The sequence below is a fragment of the Fukomys damarensis genome, unplaced genomic scaffold (genome assembly GCF_012274545.1).
Source record: "Fukomys damarensis isolate Sample0158 unplaced genomic scaffold, DMR_v1.0_HiC HiC_scaffold_32, whole genome shotgun sequence".
In the NCBI taxonomy this organism is placed as follows: domain Eukaryota; kingdom Metazoa; phylum Chordata; class Mammalia; order Rodentia; family Bathyergidae; genus Fukomys; species Fukomys damarensis.
In genome coordinates, this window is record NW_022900944.1 from 33,887,032 (window position 1) to 33,910,087 (window position 23,056).

The window sequence follows — 23,056 nt, forward strand, 5'->3', positions numbered from 1 at the left end:
TTATGGGGGTTCAGGGGCGCCCATGGCTACCTTCCTGATGCTGGAGCGATGGCGGCTCCAGGCGGCAGAGGGCGTGGCTTTCCTTCGTCTCTTTCTTTCTTGATGGACTGTTAGCAATTTAACAATCAGGGCATTTTAGATTAAATGAAAACAGCATATTTACATAATTTTAAATACAACTTTTATTATCTTAAGCATGTTATTTGTTAATTTATTTTCTCACCCAATATAGTATAAATGTTTGGACAAATCAGTATTAATCTACAGTGTTGATTTCAATGAATGAGTATCTTTTTTTTTTGAGTATCCATTTTTGAAATAACAATTTATTAATCCTCCAATTGGAAAACAATTTCAATTGTTTCCAGTTTTTCTGTAATAATAATGTGCCATAATAAATGCACTGACAGCAAAATCTTGGACACACAATTATTTCCTTAGGATATATTCTAAAGTAGAGTTGATAAAGGGTATTCATATGGTGATGGTTTTTGACTAACTCTCCAAATCGCCCTTTAGAAAGAGAAAACTCAGTTTTGCTCCCACTCACCATTTTGAGAGTAACTTTACCTACAATGCCAACATTTATCTAAAAAAATACTTTAAATATTTTTTATAGACATCAGTCTTAGATACTTTTCCTTGTTGCCAAGACAAAATACCTGACACCTACAAGTTAAAGGAGGAAAGGATTATTTAGCTCACAGTTTGTAGAGGTTTCAGTTCATAGTCAGCTGACTCCAGGCCAGGGTGGCCTGGTAGAGGGCAGCAAAGCAGGAAAGTAGTAAAGCAGCAAGTGGCAGATGGCAAGTGGCAAGTGGAGACAGCAGCAGCCCTCTGTGTCCCTTATACCCTATCCAAGCTACCACCCTTACTGTGGGAAGTCCTTACACCTTTGGTCCTAGCATCGCACCTGGAGCCAATCCCAGCATCACACACTGTAGACCCAGCCACCTCTGAAAAGCCCCACCTATGACTGCATGAGGCTTTGGTGGGGGGGACATCTAGACACAGCCCTAACAATACCAGATCCAAGAATTATTGCACTTCTCTGAGAAGACATCTATTTGTTGCCAACTTCCATTGAAGAGCTTTGGGACCTTCTCAAGGCAAAGAAAAAAAAAAAAGACTAAAATAGCAGGAAAAGAAAACCAGACTTACTTCAGGAGCCTCAGTAGCTGTCTTTCTGCCCTCCTGGGCCTAGAGGGCATTCATTTTGATAGGTAAATTTGTAAGGGTTATTTAAGGAAAACTTTTCTGATACTAACTTGAGCTATTTCTCTAGCTTTAATCTCTCCCCAGCTTCAATATACTTTTGGTAAAACTAAGATTGTGTCCAAACCCAGGATCTAAGAAATATGCTGCTCAAAATGGTTGTATACACACTGTACTGGCAGATAATGGAGAATTAATTTTCTGAAGATCTTTTAAGAAGCATTCTACAAAAAAAAGGAGTATTCTATAAGAAAATGTAGTCAGGTGACTGACTAGACAGTGTCCTTTCAGATAACATACCATCATCCTAATGAGATTTTTACACTCTAACTTTTGGTTTTGTTTTTTTTTGTTGTTGTTGTTTGTTTTTTGAGACAGGGTCTCACTGTGTAGTTGAGACTGAGCTGGAGCTTACTATGTAGCTCAGGCTGGTCTCAAACTCACAGTGATCCTCCTGCCTCAGCCTCCTGAGTGCTGGGATTACAGGCATGCACCACCACACCCGGCTTTTTGTTGTTGAGACAGGGTCTTGTTATGTACTTCAGTCTGGCCTTGAACTCACTATAAAGGCTAGGCTGGCCTTGAACTCATCATGAGGATCCTCTTGTCTCAGCCTCTCAAGTGCTGCATTGACAGGCGTGAGCCACCATGCCTGGCCTAGCCTTTAACCTTTTAAGGGTAGCAATTGGAGGGAAATTGGGGTGTGAAGGTGGAAGATATACGGTGGAATAAAGAGTATCCATAGGAACAAAGATAAGTGAGGTAAAAGGAAAATTATATGAGATCAATCGACATTGGAAACTACTTTTTAAATACTTCCAAACTCAAAGCCCCCATGCAGCCCATGGTCCATCTGAATGCTATTCACTGAAGGCCAAAGAGCAATGTGTGGGGTGGGGACGTAAAGCAAACCCAGCCCTTTGAACACTGTTCCCGGGGTATCAAAGAAAGCCATTCAGCAGGAGCAGGTGTGACCCATGTGGCTAGGATGCAGTACTGAGTGAGACCTGTGGGCAGTTGGATTGAAAAGCCCTTTAATCTCCGTGTGAAGATGCTCAAGGGTACAGAAAAGTAAGCCTTGACAAGGTTGTGCCGATGAAGTCAATGCCTGTGTCACGTTCTTGGCCTGGAGACAAGACAATGGGAAGGCTTAATCTTCGTGGGCCAGCAGTTACCAAAGGAAAGTGAGAATCAGGAGGCTCATTTGGCTGCTGGCAGAATTGTATCACTACGCTGCATGGAGGAAGGGAAGAGATTTGTATGATTCACGAACAGCTGGGCAGGTGAGGGAGGAGACTCCTCTAAGAAAGGGAGGCAGGCCAGGTCAGGGATCAGGGAGGACATGCATGGACATTTGATCTGAGCAGGAGTCCAATTTTAAAAGGAAAAATGTAGATATGAAAAAAGGCAGTAGAAGAAAGATCTTGTTCCTCTGGTAACCATTTTTCTAGCTAAGCTATTTGAGAAGGCTACAGAAGGTTACTGCTTCTTGCTGGACAATGGCAGTCCCTGCAAGAGGGACTTTCATTTCTAGGATCAGCGATGATCAAAGACAGAATGGGTAGCTCTTGTCTGGGACTGTGTACTTGAAAGAGTTGCTGAAATTGTGGGATATAAGGAGAGGAGGTTAGCATCAATTTTGTTCCTGGTGGTACATGGGAATACCACTGTGTCGATTAGAGAGTATTGGAGTTTAAAGTATTACCCTCTCTTAAAATTAAAACATTAGCATGTAATAAAATCAGAGTTCTCCCTTTGGTCTCAATAAAATGTGAATGAAGTCAAAAGTAGACCCTACTTATAAACCAAAAGTTATAATGAAAGACTTTTTGGGAATAAAAGAAAACTGTGTTCAGTGTTTTTTCCTCTTAATCTCTAATTGTTACAGCAGATATTTTATTCCTATAAAAGGGGCATTCTACCCACATACTACGGACGGCTTTCCAATAGTGCCTGCAAAAGCAGTGTCGCTGGGGCTTTTGTGTTGTAAAACTGCCCTGATTTAGCTAAGTTAGAGAAGGCTGGCGCATTCTCAGGTTCATTAATGGTACCAGGAGCAAATGTTTGCTGCTGTCCTTGTCCAAAGGAGCTTCCATTTTTCAGCACGTGCTCTTAAACCGCGTATTTTTCTCAGTTCTCAGTTTGACCGAATGAAGAGGCCATCACATTTGCTCCTGTTGCTGCACAGGCAGAAAGCCAGGGGGTTTCAGTGTGGAGCCCCGGTGTGAACACCCACTGTCTTCACTCAAGAGTCCCTGCCACATCCTCCTAGGCGCGATACCAGACTCTGGAGCTGGCAGTGTTTGTTTCTTTTCTGTCTTTAATTCTGAAGGGCATCCAGAAAGAGATCTTTTCCCAATCTCTGTTTTCATCTGGCCACTTTGCCCAGAATATTCTGCCCTTTTCATGAATATAAATAAAATACTGTATGGGAAGATCTGAAGCCTGAAGATCTTCCTGGTGCTGTGGATGGAAGCTGAGCACCAAGGTCAGATCCCAGGGTTCTGTTCAGTCAGAGCCTGAGCAAGAAGACCCAGGAGAGGAAGTGGTTCCAAGTTTATTTCAGTGGCGTTGGTACTGTTAAGTAAGTAGGTAGTAGACAGCCTGACACTGTCTCATACTTAGAGTTTCTCTATACTAAATCGCAGGTTACCTTAGTATGTAAACCAACTGAAACATAATTTAGGAGTACATATGTGTACTGTATATTTTCTTGTAACAGATACTTGGGTTTCAGCCAGTCACAGGCAGCCAGCTGATCAGCTCATATCCAGAGAAGGTAGAAGCCCACCGCTCGTGCTGCTGGGGGAGATCCCTGAACCCCTCCTGGTTCTGAGTGCTGCCTGATTCACGAATTGTTCCTTGTTTGGATAAACTTTGTTATGTCAAGTTTGTGTAGTTTTTCTTTTAACGGTAGTACACTGGTCCTCAGCCTAGCTGCTGACCGTGTGTGTGTGTGTGTGTGTGTCCACCCGATATTGCTGCTCCCTGAGCACCACCGTCCTTCTGATGGCAAATGTGACCTCCTTCTAGTGGATTCTGCCTGGGGGGAGCTGTGATTAGGGTGACCCTAGAGGGCCCCTCCCTCAATGCCAGTGCTGGGGACACCTGTTTCACTTGGAGACCAGGACAGGGAAGACACCTTGACTGCTGTGCAGTAAGGTCCCTCTAAGTCCCAGCTCGCCTTCGTCTTCTGGCTACGAGGCTTGACCTGGATTCCTTGAGCGTACAATCATCCACGTGCCTCCTGCTAGCTTACACTTTGCTTGCTGGCCTCCTGCTGACTTGAGCTCTGCACCCACACCAAGACACAGGGAGCCACTAGCTGGGGTCAGCCTGTAGCTGCTCTGAGTTCCGAGCTTAGTTGGCTCCTCTCCAAGATGGTTCCCAGCCAGTCACCCTCTGCTGGGTGAACCTGGATATCTCACCAGCTACTGCAGTCTGCTGCAGCCTCTGCTCTGTTCCACTGGTGGGTTTCTCCTCAGAGGCCTCTGGGGTCACCAGTAGTCACCATCTGTAAGTTTGGCCCGCTGTTCCCATGCCTGCTGTGGTAAAGGTGCTGCTTGTTATCTCCTCCCCTCTTTGAAATCTCTTCACTTTCCCATTGACTGTAGTTCTTGCTTCAGAGCCTTCCTGGGTCGTGGGGACCCACTTCCCTCCTTCTCCTTCTTGCGCTGCTATATTTTAATGTCAGGACACCAAATCTTGGAGAGGCTCTTTCTCTGCTACTTACCACTCCACCATCTTCCCGGAAGTCCCTCACCTTCTTCTTCCTCCCTTTCTTCGTTTGAGCAAAGTATGGTAAAACTCATGGGCTTAGGGGGCAGAGCTAAGTTTTAATTCCACCCAAGAGTGACTTGGCTTATCTGGGATTGTTTCCTCCGTGGTGATGGCATTGTCCCCTCAAAGGACGGGGACAAGGATTGCATGAGACAAAGCATTAGCCTCAGATAAGTCTGTTTTTGAACTGTTTTTTTGGGGGGAAGACCAATGCAGTAACTGATCAGACAGCCCCACTTAAATAAAAACCGGTATTGAACAGCCAGTGTGTATCAAGTACACGTACCAGGCTTAATAGTAGAAGTAAGGACACTTATTTTAGTATGTAGTCAGCTCTACTAAAGCGTAAGTGGTTCTGAATCACCAATTGCAAAATCATGCAATAACAATTACACGGCTTAGCTGGGTATGATGGTACACACCTTTAATCCCAGCACTGAGGGAGGCTGAAGCAGGAGGATTGCAAGTCAGAGTCCCACCTGGGCAACGTCAAATGAGGCCTTGTCTGAAAAAAAAAAAAAAAAAATGGGGACATAGCTCAGTGAGAAGATTCTGGGTTCATTCCCCTGTACTGCAAAAACAAAAAACAGCCATAGGGCTTATGAGCAAATATACGTTAGAGGTGTAACACCTGAGAAATTTTTTAGTGACACATAAAACACACATGCATGCGCGCACACACACACACACACACACACACAAAACTAGGAGCTTAATAGTAGCAGTAGCACAGTTTTACGTATGTTAAATAATTAAGAAATATATGACAAACTGGATGTTGTGGAATATGCCTGTTATCTTAGCACTTGGGGAGGCTGAGGCAGAAGGATCTCAAATTTGAGCCTAGCTTGGGAAACTTGGTGAGACCCTGTCTTAAAATTTAAAAAAAGGAAAGGACTGAGGATATAGCTTGATGAGAGGGCCACAGTTTCAATCTCCAGCACTGGAAAAATAAAAAACATTTCAGTACAGCCCATGTGGCACTTTCCCTGAGACTTGAGGTTTGTGTGTCGGAGCAGATGTTGGAAGGGTGGCTGTGGCTGTTGTGAAGCAGGGCCCAGTGGTTACCTGCAGTCGTATGAGGCATGACCCTCCTGTACCACATGTGGACAGCCTCATGTATAACTCCTGGTAGATGCCTGTGGCTTTTGTGTGTTTCCATGTGACCATGTTTATTTATTTATTTATGGTGTGTTGTTGTTGTTGTTGTTGTTGTTGTTGTTGTTGTTGTTGTTGTTTTGAGACGGTCTCACTATGTAGTTGAGACTCACCTGGAGCTCGCTATGTAGTCCAGGCTGGTCTTGAACTCAGCAATCCTCCTGCCTCAGCCTCCCGAGTGCTGGGATTACAGGCATGCACCACCACGCCCGGCAGTGTGACCAGGTTTAGCTGAGGGGAGTCTGCAGAATTCACATCATGCTCACATCCTTCTGTCACATGGGTTCCTTTGGAACATGCTTCATTTTCTTTTCTTCTTCTTCTTTTTTTTTTTTTTGGCATGGGTGGTGGGCAGAAATCAAACTAGGACCTTGTGGTTGTAAGGCAGGTGTAGTAGCACTGAGCTAAATCCCTGGCCGATTGCTGCATTTTCAGAACAAGCAAGACAGCAGAACAGACTGTGTAGTAGCTTCCCAGAAAAGGCTACCTTCCCCCAGGCAGTACCCAGAGTAGAAATAAATGGAATCAATGTAAAACATATAGATCAAAAGTAGGAAACAAAATATAAAATGCCTGTGTTCTTTATATAGAGGTTACCGTGTTCTGGGTAAGTGGAGTAGTGGGATGTGGGGTGGTGGCCCTGAACTCTGTACTGTTCCCTCTCTTGGCTTCTCTGAGGTACCGTGTCGTCTGTCTGTTAGCACAGGTCAGCCCCCCGCGACCTCACGCAGACTGAACCTTGCGAAAGGTCATAAATAACTCCACGCCATGTTTCTTGATCCACCCAAGATCTTCAAAGATTTCCTGCTGATGAATCCTGTTTTAAAAATCAGTGTGATTGTGAATACAGATGATGCTGGGAGAACAGGGGTAGTCCTATAATTTGTGACTTTCACACGTGTGTTGGCTGAAAGGGCAGCAGAGTCAATGAGTAAACTTTACTGAAGGTTTATGAAGTGCAGAAATTGCCTATGCATTTTTGCCATATGTGCATTTTATTAGGAAAGGTTCCTCAGCTTTCATGATACCTGAAAGCAATTTTCGATCCTGATACCAGACTGCTGATATAAAAAAATCCCTGAAGTGCAGACTCACTAGGGTGGCTTAGAGCACATTACAGCTATGTGTGTTATGTTCTAGTACACTGAGCCTGTACAGGGGAGCTACTGTAGTTTCCAGGAAGCACTCCTGGGTGCCTCCTTCATGCCAGCGCAGAGCTGGTGGGACCACTGTGTCAACCTTGCATGCCATTTTTGACATTTCTTCTAGACCAGTCACAGAGGTGAAGGATTTCCTTTCTGACAGGGGTATACCTTTCAGCCATATATCTCACGCCCCCACCCCTGCTTTATTTTCCAGGTGGGAGCAGCGGGAGCTGCCCAATGGGCGGGTCTACTATGTTGACCACAATACCAAGACCACCACCTGGGAGCGGCCTCTTCCTCCAGGGTAAGTAAGGCCTGAACTGACTTCTCCACCACTTCCTGCCGCTGCCTTCTCTCTAGTTTACACTGTTTTCCTCCTTTCTCTGGTATTTCCCTTTCCTTCTAGTTTTCCCTTTTTATGTTCTATCTTTTCAATCTTTTTCGCTTTTTCTCCACCTGCATTGTGTTGGCCAAGACTGATTGCCATTGCTTTACCAAGTGGTATTCAGAGCTGGCGAATCCTACAAGAAGAGGGAGTGGGGAAGCCTTTGGGCTTTAGCGTCTTGAGTCCCCAGTCATGTCACCACACAGAGCCAGCCCTGTTAGGGCCAGTGTTCAGTTCCTTTCTTCTGTTTATACTGTTTGCCACTGAGCAAGAAGTAGCAGAGGAGAGTGACATTTATCCTGGATCACTTGATTGCTTTTTCCATCCCGTTACTTTAATTCTGCTCTCATTTCTTAAGACAGACTGGAGTTTGTAGAGAATCTGTAAGGAACAAGCTAGGGGCATAGACACCTGTCTAGCATGCACTAGGCCCCAGGTTCAGTCCTAAGCACTCAAGAGGGGGAAAGGGTGTGAGGAGACTGGTAAAGAAAGAATGTTGACGTGTTTTGGTGCCTGCTGGCTCCACCCTGCCTAGAAAGACAGAGTCCTGCTCGTTCAGCTGGGCTTGACGAGAATACAGCCAAGTTCTGCAAAACCGAAGGGTGAGGAGTGAGGCTTCCAGCAGGGGAGAGGCTGTCCAAATTCAAGGACTAGGGGTTTGATGCCCTCTTTGCCAGGGACAGAAAGTTCTTTCCAGGGTGTCTCCTGGTCCCGAGAGCTTTCAGAAGGAATGTATTCTGCTCTCAGGAAATAACCAGCCCTGACTCACGCGGCCATGAAGGGCTTCCACATAAAATATGAACTCTTTGCCTCCTGAATTTGCAGAGGGGAGGCGTGTTGGAGGTCGTGAGTCTCAGGAAAGCCCCTGTGCCGTGTGTGGTTCCACTGTCAGGCAAATACCACCTCACCTTCTGGCCCCGCAGCTTTCTATGGCTGGGGTGCTTTCAGCTTCAGTTTCCAGTGGGGCGCTCGGGCTTTCCTTTTCCTCTTTCGCCGCCTGGGAATGGAACTCGGCGTTTGTCATCACTAGGGCTCGCTTTATTTTCTGATTGACTTGAAGTCGAATGAAGTTATGAAGTTAAACATAGACTTCTTGACTTAAAAAAACCCAAACAGGCAATTTACTGGGGAGATGATGGAAATTTTCATACTGTTTGGAAAATTTCAAGTTTGTGCAAAGTAGAGAGAATAGTACAGTGAGCCCTCACATACTCAACACTCAGCTTCAGTCATTATCAACAATTTGTGGTTAGTTTTGTTTCATTTGTACAAGGGGTTGGCACGTGCACAAAACCTGGCCCTTTGCCTGTTTTTACAAATAAAGTTTTATTGGAACATAGCCATGCTCGTTGGTTTACTTTTGCTTCATGCTGCTGGGATGAAACTTAGGGCCTGTGCATGCTAGGCAAGTGCTGTGCCACTGAAGCACATCCCTAGCCCTGCTTACATTCTTTAGTGGTGGCTTTCAAACTTCATTGGCAAGATTGAATCCCTGCAGCCTGCAAAACCTAAAATACTGACTTTATAGTCCTTTCTAGAAACAATTTGCCAGTTCCTGGTCTGTAACCCTTGTCTACCCTCCCTCAAGCTCTGATCTAGATTATTTTGAAGCATATCTCAAACATCATATCATCTATCTACATTTCAGTGCATATTTCTAAGAAATGATCTCATTAAAAATAGAACCACAGCATCATTTATAGTATTTCCTTCATACCATCAAATATTTCATCAATATCTGAATTTCTCTAAGTGTGTCACAGGCTAAATGTCCACCTTAATGGTGTTGTGTCACACATTTGTGCTTAATGGATTTACAACATGTGTGTCTGAAAGCAACAGGAACTGTGCTGCTGCTTCCTCTCAATTCTCTAGTCAGTAAGGTTTGTGGACCCTGACCTGAGGACTATTTGGATAGAATGAAAGGAAAGCCACAGTTCTGAGGATGGCAGGGACTTGCTCTTTTAAGAATTGAGTTAGGATGCTAGCTGTCTTCTTTCCAGGACAGCTCAGTGTTCTGGGAGAACACTTTATACCATCTTTATATGTAATGTAGCTTATTAGCTCTTCCTAAGTTTGAGGCAAAGATCTTTGAGCCCCTGGCTCTTACTTCACTATGTAATATTAACCCAGACAGAACAAAGTGATTTGAATGCTTAGGATGTTATCATTAATTAGTGGGAGAAGTCCTACCCCAGGGAAGTGTAAACCATTTTGAGAGTGACCTTGACACTACAGATAAAGCCATTATCTCAGCAGACTCTGTCACCAGGGAGTAAAGCTGAGCCAAAGGGCTCACTTTATCGTGGTCATCACCTTGTAGCAAATCCACGGGAAACTTGTGTACAAGCAGTCATTTTATCCAGGAGCACAGAGTCCTGAATTGGTAGCAAAGGGAGAATGCAGCCATTCCTCTCTAGTCGCCCTGCAGCGGTAAGCAGAGAGGATCACCGCAGAGCTCCAGGGTGAGGGCAGCCTCTGAGAGGAAAGTGCACCAGACTCTTGCAGGAAAAGCTGCACTCGAGCAAGAGGAGCACGGTGATCAGGGAGGGGCCCGCACGCACAGGGGACAGAAGGCTGTATGAGGGGCATTGTGGGAGCGGCCCTGCGGGAGTAGGTGTGTGTGAAACAAAGATGCTCAGGTGTGTCCTGTGAGCCTGAGGTTTGCGAAAGACCCCCTGCAGCCAAGGACGGTGCAGGGCTGTTGGGGCCTCCAGCTGCTGCTCTGCCTCTAGGAATCTGTGGGAGCTTTTATCGGAAACAAAAGGTGGGATTTAGCTGCTCAGAAATTCACCAGGTAGAGAACTTCTAATGAAACATATGGATCAAGATGTCTTTATTTCCATTTTTCCTGAAAACCCAATAAAATGGTAGTAAAGCTTCATAAAAGAAGCATCAACCAATCGCCTCTCAGCCTTTCGGCTAAGATCAAGTGTAAAAAAAAGAAGCATCAACACTCAAAACTAAATGACTGAAAGAGGACAAACAGCACATAGGAGAGATGTTAATATATTTGTTGCTGATAGATAAATGGCTGAAACCCAGGGCTGCGGTGCTGAGGCTCACAGAGCAGCACAGGGCCCTGGGCAGCCTCAGGAGATGCTGCAGGGCCTGTGGGGAAGGCAAGAACCTCTATGGGGAGAGCAGTTGGGTCCCCAGTGTGTCGGCCATCGCTTCCATCCCTGTGTCATGTGTGTGTGCTGGAATGCACACGCACACACGTGCAGTCACATGACTGCTGCTGACCCTCAGAAGCTCTTCAGAGAGCAGGACCAGCCCTGGGGTCACAAGACATAGCTGTAGGAAGAGATGAACTGTAAAGGAGGTAAATGGGGATGTTGTACCCAGCCCGCAGGACGAGGGCGGCACAGTTTCGTTGTTTGCTGGGGAAAGTGACCCTCTAACGACAGATTGCAGTATTTGCGGACTTCTAATGAGGTAATTTAGCCTCTTCCTGGTCACTGTACAGCAAAGCTGTAGTCAGCAGCCCCACTAATAAAAAAGGAAAAATGTGAATGAACAACCGAAAAACAGCAGACAGAAAAAAAAAAAGAGTTGATGAAAACAATATGGAGCTGGGAACAATAACTTCAGAAAACAAATTAAATTATATTAACATCGTCAAAGATTTGGGAGAAAATATGACCTTGATGGATTAAGAACAGGAGAACTTCGAAACAAACCATGTGGGAAGCAAGAGCTCTTAGAAAGTAATATAAAAAAAATTAAAGGAACAAAAAATTCAGCACAGCGGCTGAAGGATAAGTTTGGAGAAGATGCGTTGTGGAGATCCAGTGTCTCACTAGTAGTTCCAGCAGAAAGAACAGAGAAACAGGATGGGAAATGATCCAAAGACAGAGTGAAATAAAAAAGAAAGTTGCCAGAGGTGAACTAAATAAAGTGTCTGTATTTCGAGGGCCCATCTGAAAGTCCACCCAAGAGAAGATCTCAGGAACTCCCGAGGAGAAAAGGGTGCACAGGGATGTTTGGCAGTCAAGACTGCCACAGCAGCCACAGAGTGGAACCGTCGCACTTCTGATGGCAAAAGATTTTCCTCCCTCGAAATTAGTAATTCCAACATTCAAATGTAAGGGTAGAAGTGAAGGCTCTTCAGGTATGCTGGGCTTCGGAAAGTAACTTTGGTGCCTCTGTTCTCACTAGCTCCTAGATGATAGAGAGGAAGCTGAGAAAGAAGGAGGCACAGGACACAGGGGACCCGGCTGGGAGGCACGGGCGTTCCCCGCAGGCGGCAGGGGCGGGGAACCGGCTCAGGACACGGTGTGGAGCAGCGATGATGTGGGTGTCCAGCTGGCCACCGTAGAGGACGGGACAGGAGAAAGTAGCTGAAGGATTCCTGCCACTGAGAGGCTTCTGATCCCATCAGAGAAACAAGTCCCAAAAATGGGTATCAAATTGATTTAAAGAATGAAGGGGTTTGTTGGCTCATGTAACCGAAACTTCCAGCTATAAGTCCTGATTTCAGATAGAACTGGATCTAACGACTGAACGATCTTTCCAGGGAGCTGGCCTTTCTTCTCATCTTCTGCCCCGCCAGCCGCTGGTCAGCTTCATACTGAATTTGAATCTAAACGTGAAAAAACCACAGATGCTTAAAAACCAAGCAGAAGGAAACAAGGCAATCCTTACCTCCCCAAACAAACAAAACCCAAAAAGGTATACAGATAGGAAATGTATTTATTACAGTATTCTTCAGCACCCTAATACAACCTAAATGTCAGGGTGATTGTCTTCTGTGTTGGAGGGAGGTGAGAGGAGATGATGGTCTGTGGTAGGGGGTAAAGCAACTTCACGGTCTTTTTATAGAAAGCCCACGAGTGACACGGACCATGGCACAAGTAAAGGAGTAAGGAGACACGTTATGTAGAACAGTGAGGCAGGAGATGACTGTTTTTCTATTTTAAATTTTAAATAAATTTATTTTAAATTTTTATTTTTTTGAGATAGGGACTCACTTTGTAGCCCAAGCTGGCCTCGAACTTGCTGCGATCTTCCTGCCTCAACGTCCCGAGTCCTGGGATTACATGTGTGGGCCACCACACCCAGCATCTGTTTTTCTTTGTATCCCTTGCAATCTTTGCATTTGAAAGCTATATATACGTGATTTCTTTGATAACAGATGAAAAATTACTAGTTTAGAGAAATTCTAAGAAAGTGGGATGGCTCCAGACTGTTGTGAGCCTTGAATGCTGACTAAAAGATTCTGGCTTAAGGGCAACAGAAATCAAGGGGAGATTTTGAGCAGACTCAGGACCTTGGGGCCAGTCTAGTGTGGCCTCCGATGGTCATTTAGGGTCTGGACTGGAGTGGGGAGATCAACTCAGGGATGGCTGCAGGGTGGGGAGTGATACAGATCTGGATGTAGAAATGGAAAGTTAAGGATGGAGAGATAACAAAAGCCAAAGAGAGCCAAAGGTGAGTGACAGACCTATGTCAGTGGGGACGACGGCGGCACAGGGTTCCTGCATCCCAGGGTCTGGGAAAGACACGGGGTTGGGAGAGAGGGAACTGCAGTGTAAGTTGCATGCACAACACTAGTTACGTAGGTGAAAGGGTCTGGTAGGAGCCAGGCACAACCTGGGGCCGGCCCAAGGTTCCAGGAGCTGCTTAAGGAGAAGCCACTGTTAGGGCAGCCTTCAGTTCTAAAAGGGTTCTTGAAAAGGTGGCCAAGAAAGAATTAGCCGGGGTGCGAATGGGGATTGTCAGGGCAGGCTGCAGACCTCGGTCGGTCATCGAGTCAGCAGGAAACGGCAGTGGGCAGAGTGACGAGGGACAGAGGGGCAGGGCCTCTGGGCACCCGCGTTAGCTTCCCTGTGTTCTTCAGCCGCTCTCATGCCCACTGTTTTTCAAATTTGTAATGGAAGATTTCACGTGTATACCAAATTTGAGGGACTAGTATAGCGAGTCCTTGTAACTCTCCTGGTTCTAACAGTGACTCGTAATTTGTTTCATTTGATCTCCACTCTCAGGGGAGCTGCTGATGGATTTTAAAGAAACCCCCAGACATCACATTCTTTGATCCATAAATATACCATGTGTGTCTCCAACATGAGGTTAAAATGTATATATCCTACCCAACAAAGCCAGTAACTTTTCCTTACGTCATGTCACACGCAGCTATATCCCATTGTTCCCAATTGTCTTGAAAATGTTTTTGTACCTAATTTGTCTGACTTGTGTCCAATGCTTGGGGCTGATAGGTGTCTCTCTTGATCTGTAATTTTCTCCTTCTTATCAGAATATTTATTTGTTGAAGAACCTGGGCATTTGTCTTACAGATTCCCTCGCCTTTTTTTGGTACGGGGGATCAAACTTGGGATCTTGTGCTTCTGAGGCAGGCAGCAGAACCACTGAGCTAAATCCCTGGCTAAATCTCCTTCTTTCCCTCTGTCTTTCTCTCTCTCTCTCTCTCTCTTTCTGTTTTTGTTTATTTTTTTTAGGGTCTTGCTATGTAGTTCAGGCTGGCCTTGAACTCACTGTGTAGCCCAGGCTGGCCTGGAACTCGAAGTTCTCCTCCTGCCTCTGCCTCCTGAGTGCTGGAATTACAGGTGTGCACCACCACACCTTTCTGTAGAATTTCTTATATTCAGGATGAGGCTGATTGTGACCTTGTAGGCTGTATGACCTGTGTTATCCTGTGTCTTTCCTGTAAGCTGGTAGCTAGACATGGAGGCCTGATTGGATTCAGATTCACCTTAACATTAAAGTGTAATCGGGACTAGGGATGTAGCTCAGTGGTGCCGCACCTGCCTGGCAAATGCAAGGTCCTAATTCAATTCCTGGGGGGGCGGGGACCATTAAGGTATAATCTAAACAGTTCCCAGGTGCTTAGTCACTGAGTTTTAACAACCTTCACTCATGCGACCCATACCTGTCAAGATGTAGAAAACTTCCATCATCCTAGAGAGTCTTCCTTCCTACTTTCTTTTTATCACTTTTCCCCCTGTGTTGTGGAAATTAAGTTACTACACTTACCAAGCTCAGTTGAGGATTAATACCTTCTGTTCCAACCCCATCTTGCCTGGGTTGGGGGGGCATTAAATCCTTCTCCTTGTCCGACTTGTTTTTGTGGGTGCCTTATATCACTTGGGAGTAATAAAAATTGGTATCCAAACTGGCTTAAATGATAAGGGAAGTTTATTGGCTCATGTCACTGAAAATTAGCTAGCTATAAATCCTGATTTCAAGTGAAGTCTGATCTGGTGATGCTGCAGTATCACCAAGGAGCTGGCTTTTCTTCCACTTCTCTGCCCTGCCACCCACTGAGTCAGCTTCATGCAGTACTTAGGTCCAAACTGGTAGCCAGTGGGTCCCAGAACTGTGCTTTGCCACTCACATCCAGGGGCTGTGCTTTTCTTGGCATTCCTAGCATTCCAACCCAAGTGCTGCTATTCACCTTGGTTGTCCCAGCAGAATGTATGTCCTTTCCTGGTCTGGTCAGCTGGGTTGGGAATGGAGTCAGCTTCTCAGAACTGCATGGATCCTGAGATGGAAAGGAGGAGCTCACGGCGAGGAGGGGTGGGTTGCCAGTGAGGCAAGCACAGGTGTTCTCCGTCATCGTCTGTGACGGGGGCCTGCCTGGTGGTGCCTTCCTGAGTGTCCAAGCTCCTGTGTCCCACTTTGCCCATCCTGAGATTTTTTTGTTTTCCTGCATTTTGGGGGCAGGGTGATCACTATATTCATTCTGAGCTTAATGTTTGCAGCTGGGAAAAACGCACAGACCCCCGAGGGAGGTTTTACTACGTGGATCACAACACGCGGACCACCACCTGGCAGCGCCCAACAGCTGAGTACGTGCGCAACTACGAGCAGTGGCAGTCGCAGCGCAGCCAGCTGCAGGGGGCCATGCAGCACTTCAGCCAAAGATTCCTCTACCAGGTGAGAGGCTGGCGGCCTGGAGATTCCACCCATCACCGTGAAATTCCAGTGTTTCTGAGTAGCTCTGGCTCCAACCTCTGAAACGGTGTTCCCCGTCATTTTACCAACACTGGCTTTCTTTCCTGCCCCTCCATCCAAGCCCGTTTTCCGGGCTTGAAGTGCAAAGGTCAGCTTCACCTTTGCCTTCTCTGCACTCTCCAGATCACGGTAGTCACCCGGTCCTTCCTTCGTGTGTTCCTGCTGTGGCGTTTCTTTTCTTTTTTAGTTCATGTCCACGATACGTAGTGCATATACTTGTCACGGAGTACTCATACATGCACATCTTGCATCTTGACTTTTTTTACTCCCCCTCATTCCTACATTGTTTCTCTGGATCTTTACTGTCTAACAGTCTCAAGACTGAAGGACCCATAAAAGCTCATCTAGATCAGGAGTTGGAAGTGAAAGCCCAGGGGCCAGACCAGTCCACCACCTGGCTTTGTAAATAAAGTTTTATTGGAACACAGGCATGTCTGGTAGTTCGTGAGTTAACTGTATCTCCTTTCATGCTACCACAGTGGATCTCTGTTTTGCTATGTAGCTCAGGTTGGCTTTGAACTTGTAATCCTCCCGCCTCAGGCTTCTGAGTGCTGGAATTCTTTGGCCCTTTCCAAAGTTTGTTGACCCGTGATCTTAACCAAGCTCTTTCTAGGTGATGCCTAGTTTTTCTCTGCCCTCTCCTTAGTTGCCAAGACAACCTCTGCATCACTGTCCCTGTTGGCTGGCCTGGCCTGGTCTGTGCTGCCACTTCCTGCCACAGCAGTCTTCATTTGTCACCGTCACTGCATCCCTTTCCTCGCCCAGGTCTTCTGTCACCACCTACTGAATAATGTTTTAGTTTTCTAGTCCAGTGTTCAGGGTGCTCTGGTCCCAGGTTAACTGTTTTCACAGCTTCTCATACTGTGTACCCTGAGGAACCTTCCCAGCCCCACCTCCTGGAGCCTTTGTCTTCTTGTAGCCCAGCCACACAGGCCCTTCAGCAGGGAGAAATGGGGTTCCCAGCTGGCACCCTGATTCTATTTCTTGGAGCACTGTAAGCACAAAGGTTGTTTACGGGGTCACACCAGGCCAAGATGGGGCCGTGTTGCAGTTTGGAAGCATTTGGAGCCGGACCCCAGTTTTTTGTTTTTTGTTTTTTTGAGATAGGGTCTCACCTAGAACTCACTATGTAGCCCAGGCTGGTCTTGAACTCACAGTGATCCTCCTGCCTCAGTCTCCCAAGTGCTGGGATTATAGGTGTGAGTAACCACGCCTGGCTTAGGACCCCAGTTTTAATCAAGTGTTTAACCTTATTTCTATTAGAAATGAATTTTAATCTGACAGCCCATTTCTCAATTGGATACCATCCTAGTTAGATGCTCAGAAAATCCTTAATTCCGTTTAATTAAATAGCAGTCATAGCTGGGCATGGTGGTATGTGCCTGTGATTCCAGCATGTAGGAGGCAGAGGCCGGAGGATTGCGATTTTGAGGCCAGCCTGGACTATGTAATGAGCTCAAGCCTAGCTTAGACCTTATAGCGAGATACTGTCTCAAAAAAACAAACAAACAAAAAACGTAGTAGTTGTTTGTCCTCTTTGCCTTCCTTTGAGGCTCTTTTGCTGTTCCTTTGAAGCAGGAGCTCTCCTGTCAACTGTAAATCATGGTAGCATCTCCCTCAGGGAGCTCGCCTGTTCTGTGGGGCTGACTGCTCATGAGAAAGTGGAGAAGCACAGGCGGACCCCAGTTCTTTTTCATGGGTGGGGAGAAAATGTGGGGTTTGCCACATGCAGTTGCCTTGAAGGTTACGAGTCGTGCCTGTCTACAGCCCGTGCCTTGGTGGCCTTACCCAGTCTGTCACTGTCTCCTGTCCTTACGCCTCCCTGCCCACCCCATGACATGCCTGCTATCTAGCTCTGGTCCGCTTCGCACATTGGACAGGATCTGGTCCTTCTCTGTGATGCAGAGATCATTGCCCTTGAGCCAGGCCCCAAAGACTACCTGCCATTTTCTTGAGGGGTCCTGTCTCCAAAGCCGGGGGGATCTAGATTATCTTTCTTTGACCTGTCTTTTCTTTGGTTTAGAGAAAAGGGCACAACTTAGGAATTTCCCATGGCTTTGTCTCCCTGATCGTCCAGCTTCTCTAATTAAAAAATAATCCGTTAAAGGAATCTTTGTCTCCTTTACTGGGCACCATGTAGGTTCTATAAGTGGACTGAGATGCTGGCTGTCCAGGTAGGAAGAGTCACAGGTTCTGATTCTTGTGTCCACTTGGTCTTTTTGGACCAGTCTTTCTTTTTTTCCTGTTTCTCTCATTTTAGCACCATCATGCCAGGCTGAGAGAGGTAGAACTTTGGCTTGGAGGGTTCCCTAGAAGTAAAAAATGAAGTGCAAAAAACTTTCATTCTGTATATTTCTAAATGGTTTTCTCAGCATAGCTGGAGACGTGGGCGGATTCTGCATGGTGGCGGGGCATACCTTTTCTCTGTGGAACAAGTCTTACATTGAAAAATATGGTGGGAATCTTTTCTGGGTCTGCTCTCAATGTCTCTCTGTTGCTTTTCCTCCCCCTTTGGGTTTGGTTTTCCCTCTCGTTTGCTGTGGTGCCACGTCCTGGTTACAAGTAAGAAGGGTTGCTTTCATACAGTTATTCTGGGGTTTGGCCTTGGCCCAGGGTTTGACTCGGAAGACTTAAGCGCTGATACTATACTGGCAACATCTCGCCTTCTCTTGCCGGGCTTAAACTGAGACCTTGTTCTTTGCTGCACCGCAGAGAACATGAAACACGGTTTGTAATAGGAGTCCAGGGAATCCCAGGTTGCAGGCGCCTGTTATTCCTGCCCGCTCTCTGCTTCCACACACACCTTTCCCATGTTCTCTTAGGTTGTTCTTCTCCTTGTTTCTGGCAGGTTTTCCTTTCCTATGCCTAGTGTGCCTTTGTCATTTGTGACCACTGTGTGAGTTACTGCTCGTTTTCACCCATGGTTTCCTTCTGCCCTGTGTCCCTGCCGCGCCCACTGGGGATGCCAGCACAGTCACGCACAGTGGACCGTTGTGCCGGGACGTCGTGCAGCCTGCTGTCTCCGTGGCACCTCCACCTTTGTGCCTCTTCGTTCTTCCCGAATGGCCAAAGAGGAAGCTTGGGTCTGCAGGCCCAGCACAAACCCTTCTGTGGCTCCCAACTGTGGGCTCCAAGCCATGCTCTCCCGAAGTAGATGACTCAGGGCTTACTCTGCACAAAATACTTCCAGTTGCATCCCGGGCACCCAGGTTTTGTTCTGAGTGCCTCGGTGCCGGGGGAGGAGGGAGCTATGCCCGCCTTCCCTCTGCAACCTTTATGCCCTTCCCAGAACCTTTCCTGCCCTCGGCTGTATTTGCTAGACATTCTTTATTTCTGAGTTTGTATCTTAAAATATTGCTGGGACTTTGTGTGTCGTCCCCAAGGGACTTGAACTCACTTGAGCTCTCTGGCTTGTGGCCTACACCCCAGATCTTCCAACTCTGGGGCATTCAGGAAAATGATCCAGCCCCGCTCCTTTCCATTCCTAGGCATAAAAGATGCTGCCTGTGTCTTAGGGTGACCCATGCTCCCCGGGATCTCTTTTGGCTATGTTTCTCCTTGCCCTGTGTGCTTTTCCTGCTCTGCTCCCTGTGGTAACCTGGGAAGAGCAGAAGCAATTGGTTGGCTTGTTGGCGGTGTGGAATTTTTGGCTTTTGGTTTTCTGGCCATCATGTGTTGCTTGTGTTTTTTGTTTCTCCTTGGCTTCTGCTTACTCCCTTCCTTATGGTTTTTCTTTTCTTATTTTTTAAGTTGTACTGTGTACCTCAGGGAAGAAATATCCAAAATAGTCAAGTGCTTTGCTTTAAATATAAAAAGTAAAAATCATATGAATGTTCGATTCTGTTGATTCTGATTTTGTATGTTGTTTGTGTTTATCAATCTCTGGTCTTTCGCTTTCCTATCTGCTGCCTCTTTTCTGCCCTTCTCTCAGGTTGAGGGCGGTGAGTGAAGTTCTGTTATGATAAGAATGGGAGGGTACCCCACTTTATCAAAAGAAGGTTAATGCTGTGTGAAGTTAATAAAAAAAATGAAAGCAATAGCCAGTGTGGTGAAATATCCATGTAACCCTAGCACTCAAGGGGGCTGAGGCAGGAGGATCACAAGTTCAAGCCTAGCCTAGGCAACCTAATGACTTAGCAAGATTTTGTTTCAAAATAAAAAATATAAAAAGGCTTGGGGATGTAGCTCAATGTAAAGGTCCTGGGTTCAATTCCCGGTTTAAAAAAAAAAAAAGCAATGATTAAGAAATGGATGATGGGCTGGGGTTTTAGCTCAGTGGTGCTGCCGTCTGTCTTGTAAGCACAAGGTCCTGAGTTTGATCCCTGGTACCAAAAAAGAAAGAAATGGATGCTAAGTTGGACATGGTTGCACATGCCCAGTTACTTGGAAGGCTGAAGCGAGTTCAAGACCAGCCTGGTCTAAATAGTGAGAGAAAAAGGAAAGAAAAGGATTGATAAATATTTTTGTTTCAGTTCAGTGCTATCAATAAAGACCTTTGGTCCATTGATTTGCACAACTAAGTAGAGAAGCCCACTTGGTTGGTAGTTGATTTTTACCAAAGTGCCTGGACACTTTATAGATTATCCACTCCTGAAAAGAGGCCCAGAGCAGCAGACCCTTGTGTACCAAATGCCTCTTTTTTGTTTGGTTTGGGTTTTTGAGACAAGGTCTCACTATGTAGTTCATGCTGGCCTTGAACTCACTGTGTAGCCCAGGCTGGCCACAAACTTGTGGCAATTTTCTTGCCTCAGCCTCCTGAGTGCTGGGATTACAGGCATGGCCACCATGCCTGGACTCATTTTAAACTTCTTAAAATTACCTTTTGCAAAGTCATCGCTAGAGCTCGGAACTTAGCTAAGGCATTGTATTTGGCCTTATTGTCTGAAATAGATGTGTCCTTGTATTTGTTCCTTTGCTTCTGATGCCAAGGGTTTTTCAGTGACCATCTCATGTATTAGAACAGAGCAAGGCTGGAGAGGAATTTGGATTTTATGAGAAGTTACACCAGCTCACCCCCCACCCCTCCTACACATAAAACACACACCAAAATGATTGCTGTGAGTTGGGGTGATGTGTTTCAGGAAGGGGGCCAATCGGAGCTGTGATGCAGATTGTAAGCACATGACTGGCAGAAATGGCCCTAGGTGGAGGCCAGCTTCCCCCACTTCACACAGCTCCGTTCCATGGGGTAAGGGTTCCTGCTGAAAGGGGCTCTGTCCCATCCTATGGTTCAGACTTAAACGTCTTTGTTGGAACTTGCTAGGAAGCGGTGCTCGTGTTGCCACCTTAGAAAGAAAGTTCCTCTGTCCCTTGGTGGGGGCGGTGGCGGGAGTGCTGTGGAAGGGGCTTGTGGCCGGCCGTGGGGCTCCGCCAATATTTGCTCAGGGCGAGACTGAGCTCCATTCATCCCCCTGCCTGTGTGTGGCTCTGTCGCCCCCAGATAGGGCCAGCCCGGCAGCCTGAAGTCTGCATTTAGAATTTGATCCCATAATATAATGATTAAATTTTAGTAAGTGAAATAAAAATGCTTTCAGAGGAAAAAGAAAAAAAAGAGGGAAAGAGCAAACGGAACAATACTTGTTTTATTTAACCACGAAATCTTTTTGACAGCACCCCTTCCCCAAAGGATGCAAGACCTCTCCATCCCTTGCAGCCCTTCCCTGAATTAGGTGTGGGGGGTCACTAATGCAAGGAGAGCCCTAAAGTCCCGCAGCTGGGCCCCCCTTCCCTCACCCCTCTCCCCTTCCCTCACCTCCCCAGACAGGCGAACACAGAACACAGAGCAAGTCCAGGTTCAGGAGGGGGAGAATAAAGGTGCTTTGTGAGGGGAAGGAAAGCATTCCTGGGGGAGGTGAGGGCTCGGGCCTGAATGTGCCCTCAGTCTGGTGTGGCTGCTGCGCCCGCCCGGGGAGGGTGGTGAGGGCCAGCGGTGAGGTGGAGGGAGGAGGGCCTGGCCCAGCCAGGAAGCTCGGCGTGGGCAGGGCTTGTGGGAATGATTTCATTGGAAAGGCCTGCGATATTTTTTCCCCTCCCGTGTGTGGTTCTTGGAGAAAGTTGGAGGTGGTGGTGATTTCAGTTGCCTTGGCTGTTGTGAGCAGGAGTGGAGCAGTGGGAGCTTGCGGGGCTGCCCTGCTCTGAGCCCTCCTGACCTGCCCTGCCGGCTCTCGCCTCTGCCACCCTGGCCACCTTCCGCTGCGCACACCTCTCCTCCGCTTGCTCCACCCTTCCCGAAGCCCTCTTGGGTTCTCAGAGCAGAGTTCTTGGCTTCTCTTTCTTTCCTTCCTTCCCTTTTCTTCCTTCCTGTCTCTCTCTCTCTCTCTCCCTCTCCTCTCTCTGCTTTAACAAAGACTTTTGAGAGGAGCTCATGCCACCTAAGGTCCTGCTGCATCCTCTCCAGAGTACTAAAATGCGGAAGTGAGTTGTTGGCATTTTGATTTTTGGTGATTGATGTATTTTTAACCAGTGGCTTTTCTTCTAACCTCTGTATTCCTGTGTTTCTTCTGTTTAGCCTTCAAGCACTTCGACTGACCATGATCCCCTGGGCCCCCTCCCTCCTGGCTGGGGTAAGTACTGAGCTCTACCTCTGTGCCCTCCGCCTCCTGGGCCGAGGACATCTCCTGAGCATCTTCCTCCTCGCTCCCATCCCACGGCTCCCGTGCCACCGCCCACGGCACACCTTCCGGGGATGCGTGGCCGGCAAGGCAAGTGATGAGCTGGCAGCCTGAGGGAGACAGAGCTGAGCCATGCCCTGTTAGCATTCACAGCGACAGCTAAGGGCGTGTGACCCTAAGGGAGAGGTGCCCAAGGTACTGTGCTGTTGGGGTTTGGTCCTCAGTGGCTCCTCTCACTGAGATATGTTGACCCTGTCTGATTTCCAAATGGACTTACTTCAGGTCTCTGTCTCTGTGTTTGGAAGGAACCCCCTTAACAAACCTTTCTTTGCAGCTGAGATGTTGGAGGACTCCAGCCTCAGCTTGACTAACAGGAGCCACATTTTTATTTGCACCACAGCTATGAATGAGGCCGAAAGGAAGTTGAGCACTGATTCTGGGTGGTGATTCCAAAGCGTGGCACTGCTGGGTCCTCTTCGCTGTTAGCTGCCTCTTCCCTCTCCCAGCCCTCTAGGAGAGGTTGAGGGCCTCGTGGCTGTTCTAGGAAGGAGTGACCATGCATAACAAGGGTCATTAGTGGTGAGAGCACCGAATCCTGACCACTAGACCACAAGGAGGCCATCGGATCATTAGCGATGCTGTGACTGATGCGTTCTGCAGCTCTCTGAGCTGGGTAGGGTTTGGGTCAGGCCTGCCAGAGCCCCCGAGCACCCAACAGGGCAGTTTTCACAGGAGTCCACAGGTGTTCGGCTTCATGTATCAGTTGGGCTAGCAGAGGCGGTATGTGC

General features: G+C 47.0%; 1 protein-coding gene across 1 annotated transcript in view; it reads left to right on the forward strand.

Annotated features, from left to right (window-relative positions):
- Positions 1–23,056, forward strand: part of Wwp2 (WW domain containing E3 ubiquitin protein ligase 2) — a 122,847-nt gene that overhangs the window by 88,243 nt on the left and 11,548 nt on the right. The window contains exons 8-10 of the mRNA XM_010612360.2: positions 7,513–7,602; positions 15,405–15,579; positions 22,166–22,220. Of these exons, the coding sequence (XP_010610662.1) occupies positions 7,513–7,602; positions 15,405–15,579; positions 22,166–22,220 (320 nt within the window). The remainder of the gene's footprint in view (positions 1–7,512; positions 7,603–15,404; positions 15,580–22,165; positions 22,221–23,056) is intronic.